We start from the raw sequence: 24,970 nt of genomic DNA on the forward strand, positions 1-24,970 counted from the left end.
CTTTCTTTCCTAAAATGGAAGTAAAAAATTCTGTTTGTTTCCTTTTGTTATATAAGCAGCATGACTATAAACCACCCATATATCAGGAGAAAATGAATAGAAGTCCATTAAAACATTTAAACCTGCATTCTCAAGAATGCCTGTCTTGATTACGGTTATTAGCAAATGAAAGGGTTATATTTTACAAATATATGTCACACAATATTTTATTTCACATTAGGGAACCTGGCTCAGCAAATAATTTAAAATATTAAAATCAATAAAAGGACATAATTTAAACATGCAAATATTTTGCTTTTAAAATTGAATGTAGATAATGATGCAATTGCGAACGTGCAAATTTTCCTCTATTATGTGTGTAAGGAAACCATTTCTCTTCACCCATTGTTAGTAGACAGCATTATTGGCAGGGAATTAAAACACTTTGATTTTAAAAATCAGTTGAACAAGTTTCCATTTGGACAGATAATTACTCTCCCATTAATTCATTATGTTTCGTTATCTCCATTAACTGTCTATATTATGGCAGGTCTTAGAGTCCTTAAGTGAGATAACACACTTATACATTTTTAATTCCTTGGGTGATTTGTACTCTATATTAAGCACATACACAAGGTCACAATGCAGCTTAATAAGATCATCTGAAAATTACCTAAATTATTTATGCTTAAGTGCATAGAACAGCCTAAAGGAAATGTATTAAATGGAATAACCAAATCTATTTAGGAAGAGGTAATTCAAGTAACTTAATCACTCTCAGTTTACTTTTGTCTTCCCCCAGGTGGTTCTGAAGGCTGTTTATCTTGTCCTTAACCATGACGTCAGTTCTCGCATCTGTGATGTGGCACTGAACATTGTGGAATGCTTGCTTCAACTTGGTGTGGTGCCCTGTGTAGAAAAGAACAGAAAGAAGAGTGAAAACAAGGAAAATGTGACTGTGGAAAAAAGACCAAGTGAGGGAACGTTCCAGTTCAAAGGAGTGTCTGGAAGTTCCACCTGTGGATTTGGGGGCCCTTCAGTTAGTGGAGCTGGAGATGGAGGAGGAGAAGAAGGAAGAGGTGGTAATGGAGGAGGTGGAGGAGGTGATGGAGGTGGAGGTGGAGGAGGAGGAGGAGGCCCCTATGAGAAGAACGATAAGAACCAAGAGAAGGTATGACTGAACCACCTTTTGTGTCCTCTTGAAATGTTGTTCCTGATTTCTCTCCAATTCTTGCTTGCCAGCAATTTGTTGACTCAGGATAGCAGCTAGTCACTAGAGCAAGAAAGTGGTGAGTCTAGAAATCTCTTCATTAGGTTCTCAGCAGGCATTAGTAAAAAACAGTTATGTGAAATTGTATCCTACATTCAAAAGCCGTTGCCATCCAAGCAGTGTTAGAACTAATTCCCTGGTCATGTTAATTCTGCAAGAGAATATCTTAGATACACTACATTGCCATAATTCTCAGTCTGCCAACAGCAGTCTCTTTCTCAAAACTTTCAGGGTCTGACCTAATGGAGTGGCATTCTAGTCTTCTCAGGCTGCCAAAACAAAATACAATAGATTGGTTGACTTAAACGACAGAAATTTATTTCTCACAGTTCTGGATGCTGAGAAGTCCAAGATCAAGGTGCCAGCAAGGTAGATTTCATTCTAAAGCATCTTCTCTTGGCTTGTAGGTGGCTGCCATTTTGCTATGTGCTCCCATGACATCTTTTTTCCATGTGCACGCAGAGAAAGAGAGAGCAAGTTCTCCAGTGTCTCTTCTTATAAGGGCACTAATCCTATTGTACCAGGACTCCACTCTCATGACCTCATTTAACCCTAAAATTTACTTCCCAAAGGCCACATCTCCAAATGACATCACCCTGGCGGGTTAGGGCTTCAACATATGAATTTGGGGGAGGCGCAAACATTTAGTCCATAATAAGCAGTATAATTTTCCTGATAAAATTTAAATAAAGTTCTTTCTCTTGATTTAAGGAACACATGTTTAGGTAGCCTACTTCAATCACAGGTAGAGGGAAAGAAAGGGAAAATGTTTGTTTAGTTAGTTGGTTTGTTGGTGTTGGTTGGGAAGACTAGCCTTGGTTCTCTTATGTCTCAGTGTGTCACTTCCAGGTGTCTTTAGCTTTCTTATTCCTGATTGTTCCTGAATTTAATTCCCTTTGACTTGACAACACCTGATTTATGATCTCAGCGCTTAACGTCAGTAGTTAGTTTTCTCTTTTAATTTGAATTTTAAATAAGAACTACTGCAGCTTAAACTCATATAATTTATGCTGATTTCAATTTGGGGTTTTAGTTGGAAAATGCTATTAAGGAATTGAAATCAACAAGAGATTTGAATCTCTAACAGGTGACACATCAGGCCAAGTGTTTAGAAGTATAAGATTTCACTGTACAGAGTTCTACCACCTACATATTATCTAGAATATAAACTGTTATTTTCTTGTAGACTATCAGGTTTTACATCTGAATAAGTGCTCCAGTGCTCTTTCTTCTGTTATATTTTTTTCTCCATCTCTTTCCAGTCCTACCCGATGCATGTTTATTTTTATTTATTTATTTTTATTATTATTTTTTTTGCGGTACGCAGGCCTCTCACTGTTGTGGCCTCTCCCAGGCTCCGGACGCGCAGGCTCAGTGACCATGGCTCACAGGCCCAGCCGCTCTGCAGCATGTGGGATCCTCCCAGACCTGGGCACGAGCCTGTGTCCTCTGCATCGGCAAGTGGACTCTCAACCACTGTGCCACCAGGGAAGCCCCCAATGCATGTTTAATGTGCATTTAATCATCTCTGTTTCTTCCCTGATTGTCTACTCTCATTTTTCCCAATATTTGTGGACTCTGATCTAATTATTCCTGCCCCAATATTCTTAGGTTCCTGAACCTAAGCTTTTCTTTAGGATTTCTTCTCCTGCCTCAATCATGTATATGTTTTCCAATTCTAATAGAATCTTCTGGTACTTAAGGTCCCTAACTTCTTACATTCCCAAACATCACTGAGGACAATCCAAGGATCCTCAGATCTCACTGCAGATGAAAATTATCTAAATGGTGATATAGATCACAAGGGATTTGATATTGAATCCTAAGATCTAAGGAGTTATTCAATCAACAGTTATGTAGGAATTAGCAAACAAATACAAGTTATAAGGACCAAATTTATAAACACAGCAAACAGTGAGATTCTTAAATTTTCAACTTTTTTACCTGTCAATTTCGGTGGCCACTCAGAGAGAACAGTGCTATGTCATTACATCATAATATTCAGGGGAAAATAGAAAGAAAAAAATTAAAGTTGCGAAATTTTGATAAGCTCTTATCAGTAAAGCTTATATATTCCCTAAATTGACGAGGGCTTTGTTATGTTTATGAGGATCTCTGAAGTTCATTATTAGAATTTTGTTTCTGTTTTGTTTTTGTTTTTAGTTCAAAAATTTCACCCAAGTAGTGGGGATTGTTTTTGGTTTTGTTTTTTAATATTTATTTATTTGGGGCTTCCCTGGTGGCGCAGTGGTTGAGATTCCGCCTGCCGATGCAGGGGACACGAGTTCGTGCCCCGGTCCGGGAAGATCCCACATGCCGCGGAGCGGCTGGCTCCGTGAGCCATGGCCGCTGAGCCTGCGCATCCAGAGCCTGTGCTCCGCAACGGGAGAGGCCACAGTGGTGAGAGGCCCGCGTACCGAAAAAAAAAAAAAAAAAAAAAAAGTAAAAAAAATATTTATTTATTTGGTTGCACCAGGTCTTAGTTGTGGCAGGCATGCTCCTTAGTTGCAGCTCCCAGGCCTCCTTAGTTGCAGCATACAAACTCTTAGTTGTGGCATGCATGTGGGATCTAGTTTCCCAACCAGGGATCGAACCCAAGCCCCTTGCATTGGGAGCATGGAGTCTTATCCACTGTGCTAGCAGGGAAGTCCCTCAAGTAGTGTTTTCATCTAGTTTCTTATTAAAGACCTGCAAATCTCTTGCCTATTTAAAATCTAGATATCATACTAGAAATTTGATAATATAAATGCTACTTTAACCAAAACTATCACTTGATCAGGATGGGATTTTACAAAGTCAGATAATGTGTTCTCCAGAACAGCCACCAAAGATACAAATGTTTTGTAGTTAGTTCTACAAAATAATATTCTTTGTAATACAGAGAATTTATAAAATCATACCTGACAGTAGGTCAGATGCATTGTACTTGGGAGTCACACAGGTCTGTTCTGCCTCTATCCCATCTGTTATTTTCAGTGGAATCAGGAGGTTTATCTAATTTTGCAACCTAGTAATGCCAGGAGCATGTGGGAATTGATTAATTCAGAAAGGAAGATCTAATTTCTATTTCTGTGTTTGCCACTAACTGGTACTGAGAGCTTGAAATGTTATTTAATATCTGTCCTGATTTCTGCCTGTAGTTGGATACAACTTTCTGAATGTCTTCTACTAGAGGAGCCCAAATCCCAAGGACATCTGAAGGTCCAAAGAAATACAAATAGATATTTGCAAAAAGCTTTTGGAGCTAGGAATTTGCTTTAAAGGAATATATGATATCAATAGTTTTTAAATATATGTAAGTCAATCTTCCAAATCAGCCCTTACCCAGGGGGACCTTTGGCTGTGCAGGCTGTGTACTCCACAAGGGCTCTCGGCTAAGGAGTCCAGACAGGACTGAAATCCAGTCTGAGCTCTGCTCACCAAGCTGTTTACCCAAGGGCTGCATCTACTGAGAGGATTCACCTTTTTCTAATTCATCCACCCAGAGAAGTGCCTTTTCTAATTTGCACAATGTTGCCCCCAATGGCTAGCAGTGCCCCACACCTAGAAATAATAATTAACACTGGTTTTGCTATTATTACATGCCTTCCATGTTTTGCCTCACAAACTCTGTGAAATACCTATTTTTATGGTTCCTATTTTGTAGGGCACAGAGTGGTTAAGTAGCTTGCCAAAGGTTATGGAGCTTAGATTTGAATTTAAAACAGTTTTGAATTTGATATGTATGTATGTATGCATGTATAAATAAATAAATGTATGTATCTCTGTGTGTGTATGTTTGTATGTATGTGTGTTTGAGTCTTCCATTTACAAGCATCTGAGCTGTAGAGTTCGCAAGAAACAGACTCAGACAAGGAGATATGTGCACAGGAGGTTTCCTGGGGTGTCTGCTCAGGATCAACGTCTGTGGGGTGTAAAGGAAGCAGGATGGGGCAGAGAGAGAAGTTGAATTGCAGTGTAGTTGTAACAGAGACTTCAGCCCATCACACAGGGAGCTCCAGAGATGGGATGGCTCTTCAAAGTAATCCCCAGGTGAAGTAAGGGAGCCCACTTTATTTCACACACACCTCCCCACACACACTCTTTATGCTCTTGACCAGCCATTGGAGGCAGACTGCTTCCAGGAGGAGAGCATAACCTGGGTCAAGGCAGGTCTCTTTAGCTAAGGGCAATGCCTGGAGAGGGACTCACTTGAGAGCTACCATCCATCAATACTCCCAGCAGCTCAGAGAATGAATGTTCAGTTCTGAAGGGTGCATCCGGAGTCCAGCACCACATCCACTACATGAGCATTTGGTTAGAAAAAAAGGACCAACTATATAACATTAGGGGAGCAGAGAGCCTACCCCATCACATAATGAACAGCACATGATGTCTAGATAACCCCCATCCCTTTTACACCCTCCCTGCATTTGAGTATGCTTTCTATGCGGGTGGCCCCAAAGTTTATGTATCAACCTGAGCATATGAAGATGGAAAAGGCCTTCACAATTTACAGAGCAGTTCTTATCCATTATTTCATTTGTCTGGCACAGTAAGCTGAGGAAGTAGGAAGGGAAGTTATTAGGATCCTCGATTCACAGGTGAGAAAACTAAAGCAGAGAGAGATTAGTTCATTTACCTAATGTCATATGCAGTTAAGGAACGAGAGCTGGACTCTCAGGTCCGCCAGTGGCTGTGCTGACAGCAGAAAGTAGCTAGAAGGACTGAGGAATGTTGGAGCTTCCTGAAGGTAATGGCACTCCCACGCTGGGATCTACATCATTCCTTAGCAACAGCTTCCTTATGCTTCTTTGGAAATAATTCAAGGGAGTTCATTTTTCTGGAAGCTATGTTCTTCACTAAGAGCAAGGATTAAATGAGTCAAGAGAGAGGATGATGACACTTCTCACAATTCACCTCAGGAGGGCTTCCGATTTAGCCTCAAACAAAGAACCATGCTGAATATTTACGAATTGTTAAATATATTCTCTCTTTGCTTGTGCATGAATATTACAATATAGCTAAGGTATAAAATTAGAAAAATCCTTTGAAAATGTCAGAAATTGCCACATGATTTCATAGTTTCAGACTTTGATCAGTTCCAGAAATTTAGCAATAATCCTTGCTTGGTGATATTAACAGAAGCCTGCTGCTGAGGATACCTTCTGGAAAAAGCTACTTGCCTTCATCACTGATAGTCCACACTGTCTCTCTCTCTAGACAGTTATTCTGATAGTCTAACGAGGATGTGAAAGCATGGCTTCTGATAAAGAGGTCTGCATTCATGTCCTGTAGCACTAGAGGGTGTTCAAAATGCATAAACATTTTATTTCTCGTAAGTCCGTTCTAGAGTTTTGAAAAGTTAGCTTGCCTGTTAAGCCCTTGACAATTCTACTTCCCATATTGCAGGGGCTTGCTGCAAAACATATAAACTTGGTTTAATAATCGAATAGAGTCTTAACACCAAAAGAATCCTAGTGGCTAAATGAACCGAATCTTCTTTCTTTCTCGTTCATGGGTGCTAGGATGAAAGTACGCCTGTAAGCAACCATAGGCTTGCTCTAACCATGCTCATCAAAATAGTGAAGTCTCTGGGATGTGCCTATGGTTGCGGAGAAGGACACCGAGGGCTCTCCGGGGATCGTCTGAGACACCAGGTATTCCGGGAGAATGTAAGAGAACTAAAGTAGATTCCATTTGCTCTTCCTCTTCCCTCCCTCCAAATTAGGAATGAGTCCTTTGGCAATGAGGGTCAGTGTTCCCTGAAGAATACTGTGTTTTGTAAGGGTAATTAATTCTGTCTTAAGGTGGGAGGATTCCCACAAGATATCTCAAGACATCTAAAACCCAGGCTTAGGAAAGTTTAATTGGGAAAACCACTTCTGCCTCCTGCCTGGGCAGGCCAACTCCCAACTGGTAAAAGAGTGTATAATTGGAACATGTGAATTAGAGTTTGAAGGAACATTGCAAAGATGAGTACATGTAGCAAGCTTCTGATAGTCCGTGGCAAATAACTTTTTAATCACCTACCTGGGTACTATGGAAGCATATGTTATGTTAGAAAAAGGGATCAAAGTTTCGGACTTGGTTTGTTGTTCTTAGATATGGGAAATGGCCCTTATTGGGACAAAATAGGACTACAAAAGTAGCCAGTCATTTTCTGGCTGCTTTGTTTGAGAATGAACCTTGACTACTAAATATCTGAGGTCATATCCCTTTGAACTGTGTGAAACTTGAAACTCTGTGCTCAGGCTTGCAAAGCATAATTCTGTAATGGAACATGGAAATGTAATTCCAGCTCATTTTCATTTGCCTCCACTGATGACTACACTTAAGACTTGAGCAATAACCCACCTCCACAACAAGTCCAAACTGCAACCGTTGCCCCCATACATACTTTTGAACTGAAATAATAAGAAAATATTCCCTTAAAAATAAGGGGTCGATGCAAATTTGAGACCAGGAAACCTTTTGGCATATCTTAGCAGAGTTTTGGGATCATGTCAAAGTCTAATGCCAGCCCATTTTTCCTTGGTGTTAGGTTTTGTCGTGAAATGTTCACACAGCCTTAGCATGCTGGGTTACTTTGCTAATCTATCATCTACCTATCTATCCATCTGTATATCATTCTCTTTCGTTTATATTCTATTGTGTTATATTATATTAATTATTTGCATGTGGGAGTTTTATTCATAGTAATTAACTTCTAAATTCTGAAACTTGAAAACTTTGACCAAGATCTAGATTTTGAGGCCCCAAATTTTAAGAAATCAAAATAATAAGTAATAAGGCAGTAGAAAGCTGACATTGCCCCCACATCTGCACATGTGTATGTGATTTTTGATCTTTGATTTTTATTCTATCACAGTCTGAATAAATGCCTTCAAGGCTAAAACCACATCACTCCTCATGCAGAAGACTAATTCTATGAAATCAAACATCAAAATATAAAAGGAAGTGTCATGCTGTAGTTGGAGGTATAAACTCGTTCTGTCATCAGAACCTGTCTTTCTAGAATTGGAGAAGGTAGGGCTAGTTGGATCAGAGACCACTTGAGAGGCTGTTGTTCCTGCTTAATCACCATGTGTTCTTTTCTCAAGAGTACTGAATAGTTCCTGGCAGGATGTCCAGTTTTCTACCTGCCTTCTCAACTTTGTTGATTTACGTGGCAATACCTCCGCTCTCTAGTAGCCCAGTTCAGTACTCACTATAGGGATTATACTTACTTGTCCATGCTTAGTAAACATGTTGTCCGAGAGAGAAATTTGAGCAATTTTCCCTGGGAATGTCTAATTCAAGAAGCTAGATATTTCCAGATCTCTCTGGCATTGGATTGTCAGAAGTTACTTAACTTTTAATATATTAAAGGTATTTCTTACCTCTACCAGATCAGGTCCTCTATACTTTTATTTTTTAATAAACAGATGAGTACTGCAATGATGTTCATCAAAGTGCCTAGCAATTCGAGCGTGTTTCCTGGAATAGTCTAATCATTAGCTTCTAGTCCCAAATTATTGAAAGGGAAATTCACTCTTTATATCTCTTGGAGAAGTTTAAAATATTCATTCAGAATCAAAATACTTATGGTTTGATATTCTGATTCTTGCTTGAACTTCTGATTGAACTCATTCAGACGTCCTATTAGCCTCTAGAGAGCAGATTTGAAACAATGCCTTTTTTGGTGTATTTTACAGAGAAGCAAGAAGTACTTTATAGGCTTCATTTTATAGCAAGAATCATTTATTTTATAAGAAAAGAAGCTTGCTTTAGAGCTAGCAACCAGTAACTTCTGGTTAACACCTAATTTCCCAATCTTCTATGACCGAGTAAAGGAAAAATGGAAAAAAAAAAATCAGTCCACCTGACTTTGTGATACAGATGGAGAGACTATAACAAGGTCACACCAGGATGCCTATGGCTAATTACAAGTTTCAACCTTTTATAAACTTCCTTTTTCCTCTCGAGTTTTCCAAGAATCTTTCTCTGGGCCTTGATTTGTCAAAATGGTCATGTAACTTAAATTTTCTTCTGAGCCACCATTAAGGCCCATCAATAAGTCCCAATTCTCAGGGACTGCTTTCTCAGGGATCTAGCTTCCTTGCTTCTGTCTGATTGTCCAAATTTCTCTATCCTCCTTTAAGGTTGTCCTCACCAAGCCACCCCTCCCGTTTTTTTTTTTTTTTTAATTTATTTTATTTATTTTTGTCTGCATTGGGTCTTCGTTGCTGCCCGTGGGCTTTCTCTAGTTGCGGTGAGCAGGGGCTACTCTTCGTTGTGGTGCGCAGGCTTCTCATTGCGGTGGCTTCTCTTGTTGCAGAGCACGGACTCCAAGCACGTGGGCTTCAGTAGTTGTGGCATGCAGGCTCAGTAGTTGTGGCTCGCAGGCTCAAGAGTGCAGGCTCAGTAGTTGTGGCGCACGGGCTTAGTTGCTCCACGGTATGTGAGATCTTCCCAGACCAGGGCTTGAACCCGTGTCCCCTGCATTGGCAAGCGGATTCTTAACCACTGTGCCACCAGGGAAGTCCCCTCCCATCTTGATCTTTAGCTTTTTCCCCTCAACCTAGAGTTCTCTCTTATCATTTTCCCATTTCATTCCATTGTTAAGGACTTTCTTTTTTATGATGATCTTGTTCTCCACAAGATATCAACTAATCTCTTTTATTGGTCATCTTAAATCTTTTTTCAAAGTAGGTGTTATCTAGATACATTTTCCGCAACAATCACTATCTAAACTATTCATGTGACTATTATATCATAGGAGAAATAACCACTATGAGGAGGTAAGACCCTGGCTTCTAATTTTGGCTCTGCGGTAAAACTTGGTGTATCAACTTGGGCAAAGTCCTTGACTTCTTTGAGTCTCAGTTTCTTCCACTGTAATATAGGGAAACTCTTCAAATCACAGAGAAGGTGTGAAAGTCAAATGTCGTTATGCACTTACAAGCAAGAAACACATTTTAAACAGCAAAGCGCTGCACAAATGTGATTTTTCTCTCAATAGTAAGAGAGGGTTAGGGAGCCCTCTAAGGGTCTCAGATAGTATTAGCGCATTCTGTCTGTGGCCTTCTCCAACCAATGAATGTGATTTTATTTGTTCTGATGGTGGGGATTACTTCCTTTTTCTTTGCTAGATGGCAAAATTATTTGCTGGATCATAAGAAATATATTTTTGAGTAGCAGGGCCTAGTGAATGGTCAGTTGCTTTTCATATCCTGAAGACCAACTTCTATTTAAATATCAAACTTCCACATTCAGAAACAGACACAAAAATGAACAAGCTAGACGTGCCTTTATTTTATGCCTCTTTCATGTTTCAAAGATCCTTCCCTCCTGACCATATAAGAGGATTCTGGACAAGCACTTCCTACAGCCCCTCACACCATCCATTAAATCTACTTAAATTCAAGACAGCTGAGCATGGGAGTGGTCTGCTCCTTCCCATGGCACAAACCCTTTGAGGTTTTCTAAACCTCGATGACCAATCCTATCCCCTACCTAAATTTTACACTTTAAGTTTTTTCATTGAGATCTTAAAATCTTGATCTTGGCAAAACTACTGAGCTCTTTCTGGGACAGCATTAGCCCTTAGTTTGGGGTTTTTCCTGAGGAGCAGCCCTTCTCAAAGTCATCTACCGAGTACTGCTCAGCCGGTCTCTGCCCACTGCATTCTCAGATGAGAGGGGCTGGCAGGGTTGGTGGGCACCAGCCAGCAGGGATGGATGGAAATTTTTGCCTTTTGAGGGCTTCTGTTGCAGACCACTGGTATCCCTAGTTTAAGCTGGTACCTGTGACTTCTTCACTTTTCTTCCTTCCTTGCAGGCCCAGAAGTGCCTCACTAAGTTATACAAGCTAGATAAGATGCAGTTCCGACAAACCATGAGGGACTATGTGGACAAGGACTCTCTCAATAACGTAGTGGACTTCTTGCATGCTTTGCTAGGATTTTGTATGGAGCCGATCACTGACAGTAAGTAAAGCTGCACCAACTTCTAGGAGAACTCGCTGGGAGGTGAAGCAGGTAGCGCTTCAGAGATACCCTGAATTTCTAGGGATAGAATGGAGAGGAAAAGATATCTGTTTGTGTGTGCATCGTGTGTGTGATAAAATATAAACACGAGAAGCTTGTACATCATCTCTGACACATTTTGGAGGCTTTCTGAGGACAACTTAGCTCAGCAAATGGGAATTTGGTAAAGCCGTGGCATCCTCTCCTGTAGTCCCTCGATCCTTACACTCTACTCATGGCACTCCTCTCTCTCATGTGAATTTCTGTTGTATGACTGCTGAGGCAAGGATCAAGGAACAAAGGAATATATTCACTAGTTCAACAAATATGAAATGAGGCAGGCATAGTGCTTGGTGATTTTTTTCACAAAATAAAATAGGAAAGGAAAAAAAGACTACAATAAACATAGTAGTAACATAATTTTGGTATACACAGGACAAAGGGATCTATAGATAGGCTCATAAACTATAGCTTCATGGCTTTAGGAAAACTCCAGTATAGAGACCTATATTACAGGGCACAACCAGTGAACACAAATGGCATCCATAATAAATGAACACCTCCAATACCACTTGAATGCAAATGCACTAATGAAATGAAGGTGATGTATGAAGGCTGACTGAGTAAAATATACATTTTAACTAGAGACTGAGAAGAAATAACTTCTTAGTATAGGCTTTTATTGTTTATATAGTATATGTGTGATAGCGGTTGATTAATTTATAATGGAGCTATATTTGATGGATTTATTTTTTTTTCCTGCTTTCGTAATCTTTTTTTCTTTTAAATTTTGATTGGAGTATAGCTGCTTTACAATGTTGTATTAATTTCCACTGTACAGCAAAGTGAATCAGCTATATGTATACAGACATCCCCTCTTTGTTGGATTTCCTTCCCAGTTAGGTCACCACAGAGCACTGAGTAGAGTTCCCTGTGCTGTACAGGAGGTTCTCATTGGTTATCTATTTTATACATAGTAGTGTGTATATGTCAGTTCCAATCTCCCAATTTATCCCACTCCCCCTTTTATTTGTGATGGATTTAGAAACAGTTTTTCTGTTTGTACCCCAGGCTTTATTGTTTGGTTTTCACATTAAAGGCAAATATTGTTCCCTATAGTATCCCTGAAATAATCTATGTTACTGAAGTTGTTTTAAGCCAAGCACATAACAAATTTATAAAACAATGAAGTGAGAATTGTAGTTGAGGTACTGCAAGAGAAATTCTTGATTACAAACTTTTTTTTTCCTCTCTTTTAACCTATTTGAGATAGAAGCTATAAGAATCGACTAAAACCTTTCTTTCTGTAATGTAAAATCTAAAGATAATCTACGGCCCATTGACACAGACAGTGAGAGGTTGGTAATAAAGTCTGTTACTTTAAAGTGATGAATTCCCCCTGGAATTCTTGAGAAGTTAAAGTGGCTCACAGTGAATCAGCCAGCCAGGGACACACGTCCCTATCTGATCAGTCTTGGAGGTGCACATATCCTGCCCCTACAGTCCACAGGTGGCTTGCAAGTATGGCAAGGCCACAGAATGTGTCCACGGAAATGTGAAAAACTGGCATAAAATGCCACATAGGGTGATGGCCTCGGTCCACTGGCGTTTCATGTGTGAATGAGTTATAAGGAGGTGGATCCAAGGGAGGTTGTAGATTTTTCCAATTCATGTGGCCATGGAGTCTCTGGAAGGAAGAAGCTGCTAGAAGTCTTGTGCAGCTCTTGGCCAGACTGAGTCTTTTCTGTTTCCAGTGCTGGTATGACTTCCCCTGTCATGTCAGGGCCCTGTCCCCCTCTTCTCCCCCTGCCGGCTCACCTGGGAGCCCAACCTCACTCCACATCTCACAGACTGAACAATTTCCACTGAGAAGCCAGCATTCTTCACCACCAGAAAAGCCAAATCAAATTAAGTCTGTCTCCACCGAGGGACCATTTAGTAAATCATATATTTTTTTATGGGATCACCTATTTAAAAACTACTTCGGTTTAAAAGACTTTCTTAGGGTCAACAGTTGATCGTCTTTGTGTTGCTGATTTATCAATTAAAACATTTCTCAAAGTGATGGAGTATGTCATAGTAAAGACTCTGAAGGAGACTATGAGTTGTTTCTCTTTAAGTCCTCATAGAGATGATCAGCCTGGGAGTATCCTCAATCCTCTGTTTCTGTGTTTTGTGTAGCCCTTCAGTAACTCCTGGAGTACTTCATTACTTCTTTAAACTATGTAGCTGAATGGAAACACTGCCTTTAATTGGTGCCTTTGCATTCCAGACAAGGCTGGGTTTGGAAATAACTTCACCACGGTGGACAACAAATCCACAGCCCAAAACGTGGAAGGCATCATCGTCAGCGCCATGTTTAAATCCCTCATCACACGCTGCGCTTCAACTACGCATGAATTGCACAGCCCTGAGAATCTGGTGAGAAGCTCACCTCTTCTTCCCAAAGGAGTTCTCAGTCTCGTGCCGTGGCCTTGGGAAAGAGAAGTTGAAGTCTAAAACTTTTGAAGTTAAAATATCTATTTTCTCAGTGTTACCAGTAACTCACAGTAGAAACTCAGCAATACATTTCTCCTCTATTACTTGTTATCTTACCTGCAAAGTGGCTTGTCTCTTCCATCTCAGAGGTTCTGTGGTAGTTGCTGAGATAGTTGCTAGGTACTTAGAGCCCTTCAGAGAGAAGGTGCTAGAGCCCAGTGTGTTGGCTCATGAAATATTAAAGAAAGTTATACCAAGCTTTTGTTTGAAACCACGCTTACTTTAAAAATTAATGCAGATATGCTGCTGAAATGGGTTTTGTCTTCCTTTATCGAACACTGTAATCTTTTAGCTACTCTTCAAAAAGACTGTGTTAATTAAAGCACTGAAGCCATAGGTACAGAGAGCCAGGCTATAAAAGGTTAGTGTTTAATTGCTACTAAGGAGATTGTAGTTTGGGATAGTAAAAAGTGGATGAAGACTGAGACATCAGATATGACTAGATGAATTCAGGTCTCTCCCAGGAATAAAGAAGCATTTCTCTATCTTACCAATCTGTTAGATACAATGACTCCTATGCAGAAATCAGCCCATTTACACATATGGACACTATCTGCTAATCTACCTAAATCAAAGAAATGGTCTTAAGCTCCTCTAAACCACTGAAACTATGTATTCACTTAACTTGAGATAAACAGAACAAAACCCCCAATGAAAAGGAATTTAATTTTGCTGATTGTTGAAACCATCCTAGCAAGGTTCTTGGAGCTTGTGAGTAACTTGGTACCATCCATGTGTTCAGTTTGATCACGGCAAGAAGTAATTTGACAAGTTGATTATAGTATATGCAAGCTCTTATAAGTCTTAACCTACAAACTCGTGTATAGAAGAAATACTATATTTCTTAATTTTCTTTAAATCAACTGAAGTTTGGCTTTGGACCCCCATTCCACCAGAATGGCTGGAAGTTGAACCTCAGTCATTCATGGGTCTCCCCACCTCACAGAGTAGTGCAAAAATCCCAAAGTCTTAGGTAGGACCCAGCGCCTGGTGAGGCTCTGCGGGTTTCAATCATCAGTCATGCCTATTCACGTAGTGCTCTGTGCTGCTTAGGGATGGGCTCTCTGGTGAGTTTGGAACCCTTGCTTTCTGGGTCCTTGCCTTCCATGGAGGAGCCACCAAACTGCAGAGTGAGAGCATAGCGCCTTGCTGCCCACAGGACCCAAAGGACATTCTATGTTTTCCTTGGTAGTTCTTCCTTCTGCTTTCTAAACATCATAGGCATAATTGTCCCAGTGGTCGTAGGTTTTGAAACCCAAAAGGGTTATAAGGTAAGTGTTTTATAGGCTTCTGTGTTCTGCTTTGTCATGAACTTTTCCTAAGACAAAGAATATAGTAACTACCTTCTTAAAGAGAGAAGAGAGTGGGGGAAATGCTGAATGCAAAGCTTAATATCTTGAAAATAAAATAAAAGTCCTGCATTAAAAGATGAATCACTAATAAGTTGGTTTTAATAGCCCTGTATCATCTTAAGTCCATAGTCAAGCTCATGCTCAAATGGGCTACAACATACATATTATTTGTTAAATCTGTGAAGCAAAATGGATCATCCTTGACTATCAGGCTCTGTTGGAAGTGTCTAGAGGACTTAGCATATTTTATCACAATGATGCAGAAAATTTGGAGAAGCTGAACAGAGACTGAAATCTCTAGTCTAGACAAAATTCTGATTGCCTTTTTTTTGCAGGCATCTCTTCAGAAGTCACAATTAAGAGAGAAAATTAAAAGCTTGGGAATCCAGTGGTTAAAAGTGTAAATTGATGTCTTTCTAATGATACAGCCAACTTTCTGAATATGAAGCATGGTAACCATCTTTTTTCATACTAAGGATGATGGGCAAGTTTCTTGGTAATGTTACCATAGGAACAATGGAGGGACAGGATACCATTGGTTTCACTGTAATAATATGTTTTCCTTTTATGATTCCAATGCTCATCTAAATCCAAGGAATTACCTTCTACCCCTCTTTCTGTGAATACTATTCAATCACAGCTATCTTTCCCTGCACTTTCCTTCTGGCCTCCAAACAGGGGCTGTATTGTGACATCCGTCAGCTGGTCCAGTTTATCAAAGAGGCCCATGGGAATGTCTTCAGGAGAGTGGCCCTCAGTGCTTTGCTTGATAGTGCTGAGAAGTTGGCACCAGGGAAAAAGGTGGAGGAAAATGAACCGGAATCTAAGCCTGGAGGTGGTAAAAGGTTGGAAGCTTGAGCTCTCTGAATATGAGGGTTTGCCTATGTCTGTAGAATATAATCTTCTGTTGTACTGTCCATGTGGTTCCTACATGGTGTGTAACTCCAGTACAGGGATGGGGGAACTATAATTTTTTGTACGAGTGATATCACTGGTGGTGACCCAGCAACAGATTAGAAAAGGAATGTGTTTACCGTCAAATAAATGCTGCCTTTGTATGAATCAGAGCTCAGTTGATCCCAAACTTTCATACAGTTGAACCACACCTCATAGTTCTTAATTACATGGTAAAATGTTATCTGTGTTTTGGTCCCTTCTATAGCTAACTTACATTCTTATCCAGAAAGGAAAAACAATTACTGATACCATATCATCCGGTTCAGCAAGTAATATTTTTAACATGGCAAAAGACAAATTGCTGAGCAATGCCCAATTATTTTCTCTTCTAATAAATAGGAATTTATTGTATGCCTATTATATAAGAAATGCCACTTACGAAGATTTAAAAAAAATACCTAAACTTAAAATCCTGCCAGTAGTTAATGGCTCTGTCTGCAAGGATGGTGGTATCCTTAGGCAATAAGGTAGCTAGGTCATGACTCAAATGGTAGGATATATTCCATACCGACATAGACTCATGATGGTATAGGGTTTGCAGGGCATTTAGGTTGTCTATAACAAAGTGTTTTGCTTTATGAAGTATATGAAGTATTGGGAGGTGGTGTCCTGCTATGTTGTGATTGGTGGAATGTACCATTTGCATAGGTCAGAGGCAGGAAGCATTGTGGATAAAGGCCAGGTGACCTCTGCACCTGAGGAATGTCGCAGCTTCATGTCCGGTCGCCCCTCACAGACTCCAGAGCAGTAAGTAGCATTGGTTTTGTCTCCCATGGAGTGGGTTGAGCACTTCCCACTGGAAGAAATTCTGTTTTCCAAGTTGCTGTTTGTTTGTTTTTCATTTCTGTTGAACTTCTCCTTGCTTCTGCCCTTTATTTTGCATTCCCAAAGCCACTAATCTCTACAGGCCCAAATCACAAATAACCAACCTCGTGCTTCCAGGAAGCCTCCCTCACTACCTTTCCCATCGCCGTCTCTACCCCACTTCTGCCTTTCATGCACAATCCTGCAGATTAATCTTGAAAAATAGCATGTGTATCAGGTGGGCTGGGGATGGCATCCACTTTCTTGCTTAAAATCACTTATAAATCACTTACGACTGTCAATGTAATCAATGAAGCTTTTCCAAAAATAAGTAAGATAATCTGCTCTCCTGTCCAGTGTTAGCTGAAACATCGACTCTTCTCCTTTTCACCTTGGTTCTCTCTTGAGATCCTTTCCAATGCCCTCGGATATCAGTTTATCTCTACTTTTCATAATAACAAAATCAAAAGCATCGTAAAAATAGCGCCCTCAGAAAATGTGAGGATTACTGTAGACACCAAATATATAGTCTAGTTCTATGCAAGGCTCACTTGTATTCATTCTTCTTTTGAGACCTATTTACCAACAAGTGGTGTGATCAATATTTAAAATATGAATATTTTAGGTATACCATTCTACTTCCCAAAACCCTGATTTAGTAGTAAATGATTATCCTTCCAGAAATTCTGCAGGGTATTCCAGATTTTATGGGATCCCCTCTCTATAGTCAAGGAAATCACAGTCATGAAATAGGAACTTGGTAATCCACAACAAGCAAACAAAACCTTTAAGGAACAAAAATCCTGCACAGTTTTTGTAGGCCTTCAAAATCTTAGAAACTACCCCTAAAATGGGTGGAGAAAAGTAAGGAGAAGGTAAATCAACCCCATGGGTGCAGGGACCAAGTGAGTTTTTACTTACCATTACAGACCCAATGCCTAGACGGGGCTTGGCGTGTCGTAGGCACTTAATTTTAAGAATGAATGACAGTCAGTCAATGAAACAATGGACTTGCCAAATTACCATTTAGCCTTTGTCTTCTTTAACTTCCATTCTCAAAACTGAGGTTTAGTTTTTCCTTTCAGGACGTCTTTAAGGATGTAATAAAAATCCAAACATAAGCTCTAAGGGGAAAAAAATTAATGTGAAAGGCAAAGGTCTGTCTGTAGCTGAATAACCAACCACAAGACTAGTTAAAAGTCCTTACATACAGAATCTGTCCAAAAAAGGAGAGAGGACTTTTTTTCCCAAAATAACACTAATAACTATTGAGCTAAGCTGAATAATAAGAATGGTTTAATAGGTAAACTAGATTTAAACATAAAACTGTCTACATTGATAGGTGTTTTAGTTTTCTAGATTGCAAAAGACTCTTTAGCTGCAGTGTTCTGTAAACACCACCTGATTTCTCAGCACTTAGCACATGTCTGTTCTTTCCCTTGAATGAAGATACATGTATTAATATGCCTCTACATAAAACTTTCCACTTGGAGGGATGTAATAGAATGTCAAACATGGGACTTTTCCCTGGTCCAAGTGGGCCCAGGAGATGAGTACGCCACATGTCCTCTGTTTAGCACTGGAGAAAGGTGGGTGGGTGATTATGGCTCCTCCTCTGCCAGAAGACATAGAACTTCCTCTTCCCCCAACCCCCCTCATGCCCTTTGCTTCTCCTTTTTCCCTTTTAAATAAAAATCACATTAACTGAGTAATATTAAAAGCAGTTTTATTTGCCCATTTCTCTGAAACTCATGATTGATACACACCCATTGGACAACGCTGATGTGGCATTTGATTGTAAAGCTGATCAATTATAGTCTCCCTGGATATTTCCCCACTCAGGCCACGTAGTCAAATACTCATCACTGTGTTGCACATTCCCCAAAGGTAAGAAATGCTTCAAACACTGTGATCATTTGATAAAAATAACAAGGAAGTCAAATTCTAAAACACTGATTTAAATTCACACCATATTTGATAAACAGAATGTCCTGAATTAAAATAATAATTAAAGGTATTTAGTACTCTAATGAGATTTTGAGAGAAAAAGTCTGCATCCCCATGTAAATATCCCCAGAAAATGACTGGTTTACACAGTATTGTCAAATTTTAGGTAGATCCCAGATTTAACCCCAAAGCTTATAAACAGATCATTACCCAAACCCCCGCCCCAAAATTTCATCACATGTTACTAGAGTGTTCTCTATAACCTTTTTTTTCCAAATTACTAAAGTATAATAATATGTGTTCTTCAAGTTGCCAAATGTGGAAAACACAGAAAAGCATAGAGAAAAAAAATGTTTAAATACCTTCAATTAGAGATAACCACAGTAAACTTTTGGTGTATTATGTTGGGTACATATTTGAGCATGTGTACACACAAGCTTGCACAAAGACACATACACGTGCACTTTTTTTTATTAACCTGGTGATATCCTGCTTAAGCTATTTTATCAGTGCCTTTTAACTTTGCGATATATCATCAACATACCCCATATCCCTAGTCTTCTGAAAATAGGATTTTAATGACTACAGAGAATGCCATCATATGGAAGTCACATAATTTATTCAGCTCTTTCCCTAGAGGTAAACATTTAGATTATTTCCAATTTTTTAACATTGACCCAAAAACCTCAGTGAGCATTTGACTTTCTTGTATCTACATCTTAGTATATTGTCCCATCATTTCCTTGGGATAACTTCCTGGATATTGAAGTTCTTTGTCATGGATGTAGACATAGGCTTGGATAACATCTTACAAAATTACCCTCTAGAAAATTTGAATCATTCTCTCATCATGGCAGTATGATAGTATCATTGCTTTCTTCCCCTCCCAGCCCACCCCACCTTAATCTTTGCCTATTTAATGAGTGAAAATAGGGATCTCATTTCAACTAGCCTTTTAAAAAAAATTCCTAGTGAGATTAAACTCTGCATACCATTGGCCACTTGTCTTTTTCCTCTTGTGGAATGCCCTAGTCAAAAATCCCTTTGGAGAAATGTTCCCATTTGTCTTATTGAGTCAGGCTAATTTTTTTTTTTTTTTTTTTTACTTTTAAACCTTAAGTTTCTTTTACTTAAGAAAGCTAAATAATCAGGCACTATGAAAATTACTTAGTGAAAAACTGTGAGATGATGCATCCCCTGGGTGTGGTGATTGCATTGTATTTATTCATTCGTTCAAGTATTTTTGTGAGTTTATTTAGGGGCAAGAATTATACTGTCCTGGGGTAGGGGTGGGGAATAAGATACGATACTGCACACCCCCCAGGGAACTTAAAAAAAAAAAAAGTTAAATATTTACTGACACTGTAAGTGCTTCAGTTTTTATGACTCACACTTGCAGACGATTACCTGCAATAAAATTTAGTCTTATATTGTGGCTGAAAATTTCCTCAACTTGACAGCTGAGACATGGCTAATTTTTTTTTTTTTTTTTTTTTTTGTGGTACGCGGGCCTCTCACTGTTGTGGCCTCTCCCACTGCGGAGCCTGTTGGACGCGCAGGCTCAGCAGCCATGGCTCACGGGCCCAGCCGCTCCGCGGCATGTGGGATCTTCCCGGACCGGGGCACGAACCCATGTCCCTTCCATCGGCAGGCGGACTCCCAACCACTGCGCCACCAGGGAAGTCCGACATGGCTATTTTCAAGAAGAGCTCAGAGAGTCAAGCTTGATCTCCCTCCTTCCACACCTACTCTGCCTCTTCCTAAATCCCAGCCCATCAAAGATCATCCTGCATGATTTGCCACAGTGTCATTGGCAGGAGGTTGAAAGAAATTTATGAGAATTTCACATGTGTTCAGACGTTTAACCCTCTCCTCTGCTTGCTTTCAGCGACGAACAAATGCAAGGGGGCAACATGGGGCGGAAAGATTTCTGGCGCAAGATGTTCAAATCCCAGAGTGCGGCGAGTGACACCAGCAGCCAGTCTGAGCAGGACACTTCAGAATGCACCACTGCTCACTCGGGGACCACCTCTGACCGGCGCACCCGCTCACGGTCACGTAGAATTTCCCTCCGAAAGAAGCTTAAACTCCCCATAGGTAAAAGTATGTCTGTATTTATTTTATGGATTCTCTTATTCCCTGCCATGTCCTCAAACCAACTCACAATCAAAACAGAGCAACTCATGGGAAGGTAGAGAAAGGGAAAGCTTTCAAGCCACAAAGCCTAGGCTGACTCCTTCATTTACTCATTCATTCATTCATTTTTTTCGGCAGATATTTCTCAAACCTTTCCTATGAGCTTCTATGGTGTGCAAACACTGTGCTAGGATTCAGGGATTAAATGGTGAGCAGAATTTCACAATGCCTGACTTTGCTGAACTTACAATCTATTAGGGGTGACAATCACTAAAGCAGATAATCATACTACTAAGCGGAGTTGCAAACTATGAATTTTTTTTTTTTTTGGTTGCATTGGGTCTTCTTTGCAGTGCTAAGGCTTCTCACTGCGGTGGCTTCTCCTTCTGTGGAGCACGGGCTCTAGGCGCATGGGCTTCAGTAGTTGCAGCATGTGGGCTCAGTAGTTGTGGCACCGGGCCCTAGAGCACAGGCTTAGTAGTTGCGGTGCATGGGCTTAGTTGCTCTGCGGCATGTGGGATCTTCCCAGGCCAGGGATCGAACCTGTGTCCCCTGCATTGGCAGGAGATTCTTAACCACTGTGCCACCAGGGAAGTCGCCAAGCTATCAATTTTATGAGGGCAGTATATGTAGTGCCCTAAAAGCATGCAAGGATGAGACCTAACCTAAATGAGGGGGAGGAGAGGCAGGAATCAGGGAAGGCTTCCTGAAGGAAGAGACCTTAAGATCTGCAGAGTACTTGGGAGAAGGAGGAAGGACAGCACTCCAGGTGGTAGCAGTACAATGTGCAAAGGTATTAGGAGGGAGGGACATGGAAGAACTGAGACAAGAGTGGCTGCATGACTATGGTGAAGCTATAGGGACCAGAGCGTGTGGGCCTTGCAGGTCAGGTTGGCTCTTCATCCTACAGCCCTACAGAGCCGAGGTGGGATGTTGAAAAGGGGGTAACATGAGCAGGTAAACTTTTTTTCTAAAAGATCACTGCATGAAAAACACATTGGAGGGAGCATGAGTGGATATGGGGGACCAGATAGAAAGCTGCCCTTGTGCTCCAGGTATAAGTAATGGTAGCTTAGACTGCGTGGTGACTGTGTAGATGGAGAGAAGTAGCCATATTTGAAAGATACTTAGGAGGTAAAATCAACAGGACTTAACAGAAGATGTGAAAGTTGTCAAAGAGAACTGTATGGATTATGGTTTTAATCATGCAAGAGGCCTGGGTTCTTTTTGTTCTGATTTAGTCATGTAATTTTATAGTCCAACACTGAATGTTTTTAAATGTTTCAAAGTTCAAAGCATGTACATTTCAAAGACAATTTGTTTTCACTTTTATTTACATCAAGTCATGTAACTTTCATTGCTTGTTGGGCACATGCCAACTTTTCTGTTTAATCCATTTGGGAGAAAACGCTATAATGGTCTAATTTTTTTAAAATTATTAACTAGGAAACTGGCTGAAACGATCCTCCCTCTCAGGCCTGGCAGATGGTGTGGAGGACCTCCTGGACATCAGCTCTGTGGATCGCCTCTCTTTCATCAGGCAAAGCTCCAAGGTAAACAGGACATTACTTACGTAAGAGAATGTTGGAGTCGCTGATAGAAAAATGTCAGGGCTGAGAACTGCTAAACACCTGGAGGGGCCAAATAAGGAGGAGCTGAAGAAATTCTCTTCAAGGTAAGTAAGTTTTGGAAACTTAAGTGAACTATGGAAACTAAGACGTCTTAGTATGAGGCAATCATAGAAAGGAAAAAAGTGACAAAAACTATAAATACAATTGTAATGCAGATATAGAGAGGTATGTAGGTATTAATTCCCAGCTACTTTTAATATATGTATGAAATCCTAACATCTCAAGCTCCTATCCAAGGACTCATAATTGTATAGTGATTTCTTTTACACACACACACACACACACACACACACACGTACCCCATTTATTTTCCTTCCCTACTTTTCCTACCATCTGAACCATTCTCCCCTTTGAAAAGGATAAAGCAGCTCAGGATAATTTTTCCCACTAAGTGCTTCTTCTGTTAAGCATTTGTAGTAGCATGCAGTTTGGAAAAGGTCGTGATTCTTAGTGAAATCCATTTCTGATAAGAGTCTTCCCTGTGGCTGATTGGTGACCTGGTCGCTGTAATTTTCAGCATGTAATAGGAGTTACATTTCTTTATATACAGATTATTTGCTTATACTCTTTCTTCTTTGAATCTCACTAAAACCAGTTTTCTTCTATCTCTTTTTAAAGTAATATTTTGGAATTATAAAAAGATTATAGCAACCTTATAAGACATTTAGAAGATATATTTGTAAGTCCTCCTTCATATTCTTTTTACTAAAATTTGGCCAAGTATTTGAGAGTCTGTGAGGTCCATAGCTTCCTTGCTTTGCTGTAAACAAACACATTTTAAGTGTTAGGAAAAAAACATATTATTGCACTTTAGTTATAGTACACGTTATAAATTCATTTATACTGGTTCTTTCATAGAGATTTGAAATCTTCTATTTGGCTATCTTTTGCTATCATCTGATTCTCAGTTGTGGTGTTGTTTGTAAAGGATGAATATGACTTGTTCATAAATTTGAGTTTGAACTTTGTCAGAATTAAGCTCTAAGAGTATCTCAATTGTTCACTAAATTATTTTCATAGTGCCTGATCATTTTACTTTCAATCTATGACCAAGACTCTCCTTCAAGTTATAGTTATAAGTGATGTCTTTTTTGGCACATCTATACAGACTCTACAGACTAGCTAACCAGATGTGGAAGCCAAAAGAAATGAAGTGACCTTTATATTCTAAACAACTTATTTTTCAAGGTAAAGGTTAGTATAAACACAAAGAATTTCCTTTGAATTGAGTTATCTGACTACTGTCCTTTTTTTACTCAGGTCAAATTCACCAGTGCTGTAAAGCTTTCTGAAGGTGGACCAGGGAGTGGAATGGAAAACGGGAGAGATGAAGAGGAGAATTTCTTCAAGCGTCTTGGTAAATGTCACTTGGCCTAAGAATTACATGCAACTTTCATTACACAGAACAAACATTTGATTAGATAAAATGATCTACTTTCTATTTCCATTGATTTCTTATTCATTTCTTTCTCATGTGTGTTGTTTGTACTACTATTTATAGCTTCTCTATTTGTTATCAATTTGGTGCAACATTTGTGGAAGTCCTACCATGTTCCTCATTCCCTAGTGGGCCCTGGGTGTGCAAAGAATAAGACACAGCCTTTTCTTCTGCTGTTCTGTCCTTTATTAAAATCTGAGAGTTCTAAAAAAAACCTCCAGGTATCCTTTTATCCACCCACCTATCTACTTAGGAATTCTGCACATTATATCCCAGAGGATATATGGCCGGCCACCCTCTGAAAACTTCCACTGAGGGCAAGTTTATTACTTTACAAAGCAACCTGTTCCAGAACTAGACAGCTTTCATTGTGAGAAAGTCTTTCCTTATGTGCTGAAAATATACTTATCCATAAATTTGACTCACTAGTCCTAGTCATGATATCTGTAGCCCCACACACATGCACACTCATACACACTTAATGCCAGTTTCACCTATTATCTGTTTCATGTTCTCTCTTTTGATCTCACTTCTGCTCATTAAATATTGTTGATTCCTTTTGTTTTCATTACATAGAAGAGTCTCTAGGTCCATCACCAACCTGATTTCATTTTACTATGTACTCTAATTAGATGACATGCTTTACAAAATGTGGTGCTTCTGATGGAATGCAATGCACTATATTTGACTTTAATCAGTGTAATAGATAGTGTAACTGTTAAGCTCCAGGGATACAGCCAGTGGCTGAACACAATTTAAGACTGCATTATCTGTTTTCACATCACAGAGTTGGTTTGTATTGAATTTTGGATTAACTTTTGCCACCTGTCCTTCACATGAACAAATATTATGCATTACTTTGAGGTAGCCCTTATTCATTCTTCATCTCAAAATAAATAAAATGTATTGTTTCATTAACTTGGGGGGTAG

At 39.7% G+C, this 24,970-nt stretch overlaps 1 protein-coding gene across 18 annotated transcripts in view; it reads left to right on the forward strand.

The window, feature by feature from the left end:
* Nucleotides 1–24,970, forward strand: part of UNC80 (unc-80 homolog, NALCN channel complex subunit) — a 247,007-nt gene that overhangs the window by 49,479 nt on the left and 172,558 nt on the right. For 9 of the 18 annotated variants that reach the window (XM_067026776.1, XM_067026777.1, XM_067026787.1 and 6 more), the window contains exons 13-21: nucleotides 782–1,150; nucleotides 6,757–6,903; nucleotides 11,051–11,198; nucleotides 13,510–13,658; nucleotides 15,806–15,972; nucleotides 16,733–16,831; nucleotides 20,724–20,938; nucleotides 22,418–22,524; nucleotides 23,863–23,959. In XM_067026776.1, the coding sequence (XP_066882877.1) occupies nucleotides 782–1,150; nucleotides 6,757–6,903; nucleotides 11,051–11,198; nucleotides 13,510–13,658; nucleotides 15,806–15,972; nucleotides 16,733–16,831; nucleotides 20,724–20,938; nucleotides 22,418–22,524; nucleotides 23,863–23,959 (1,498 nt within the window). The remainder of the gene's footprint in view (nucleotides 1–781; nucleotides 1,151–6,756; nucleotides 6,904–11,050; nucleotides 11,199–13,509; nucleotides 13,659–15,805; nucleotides 15,973–16,732; nucleotides 16,832–20,723; nucleotides 20,939–22,417; nucleotides 22,525–23,862; nucleotides 23,960–24,970) is intronic. The other 9 variants (XM_067026778.1, XM_067026785.1, XM_067026780.1 and 6 more) reach the window with 3 other exon arrangements.

This window comes from Kogia breviceps, chromosome 2, assembly GCF_026419965.1.
Source record: "Kogia breviceps isolate mKogBre1 chromosome 2, mKogBre1 haplotype 1, whole genome shotgun sequence".
In the NCBI taxonomy this organism is placed as follows: Eukaryota; Metazoa; Chordata; class Mammalia; order Artiodactyla; family Physeteridae; genus Kogia; species Kogia breviceps.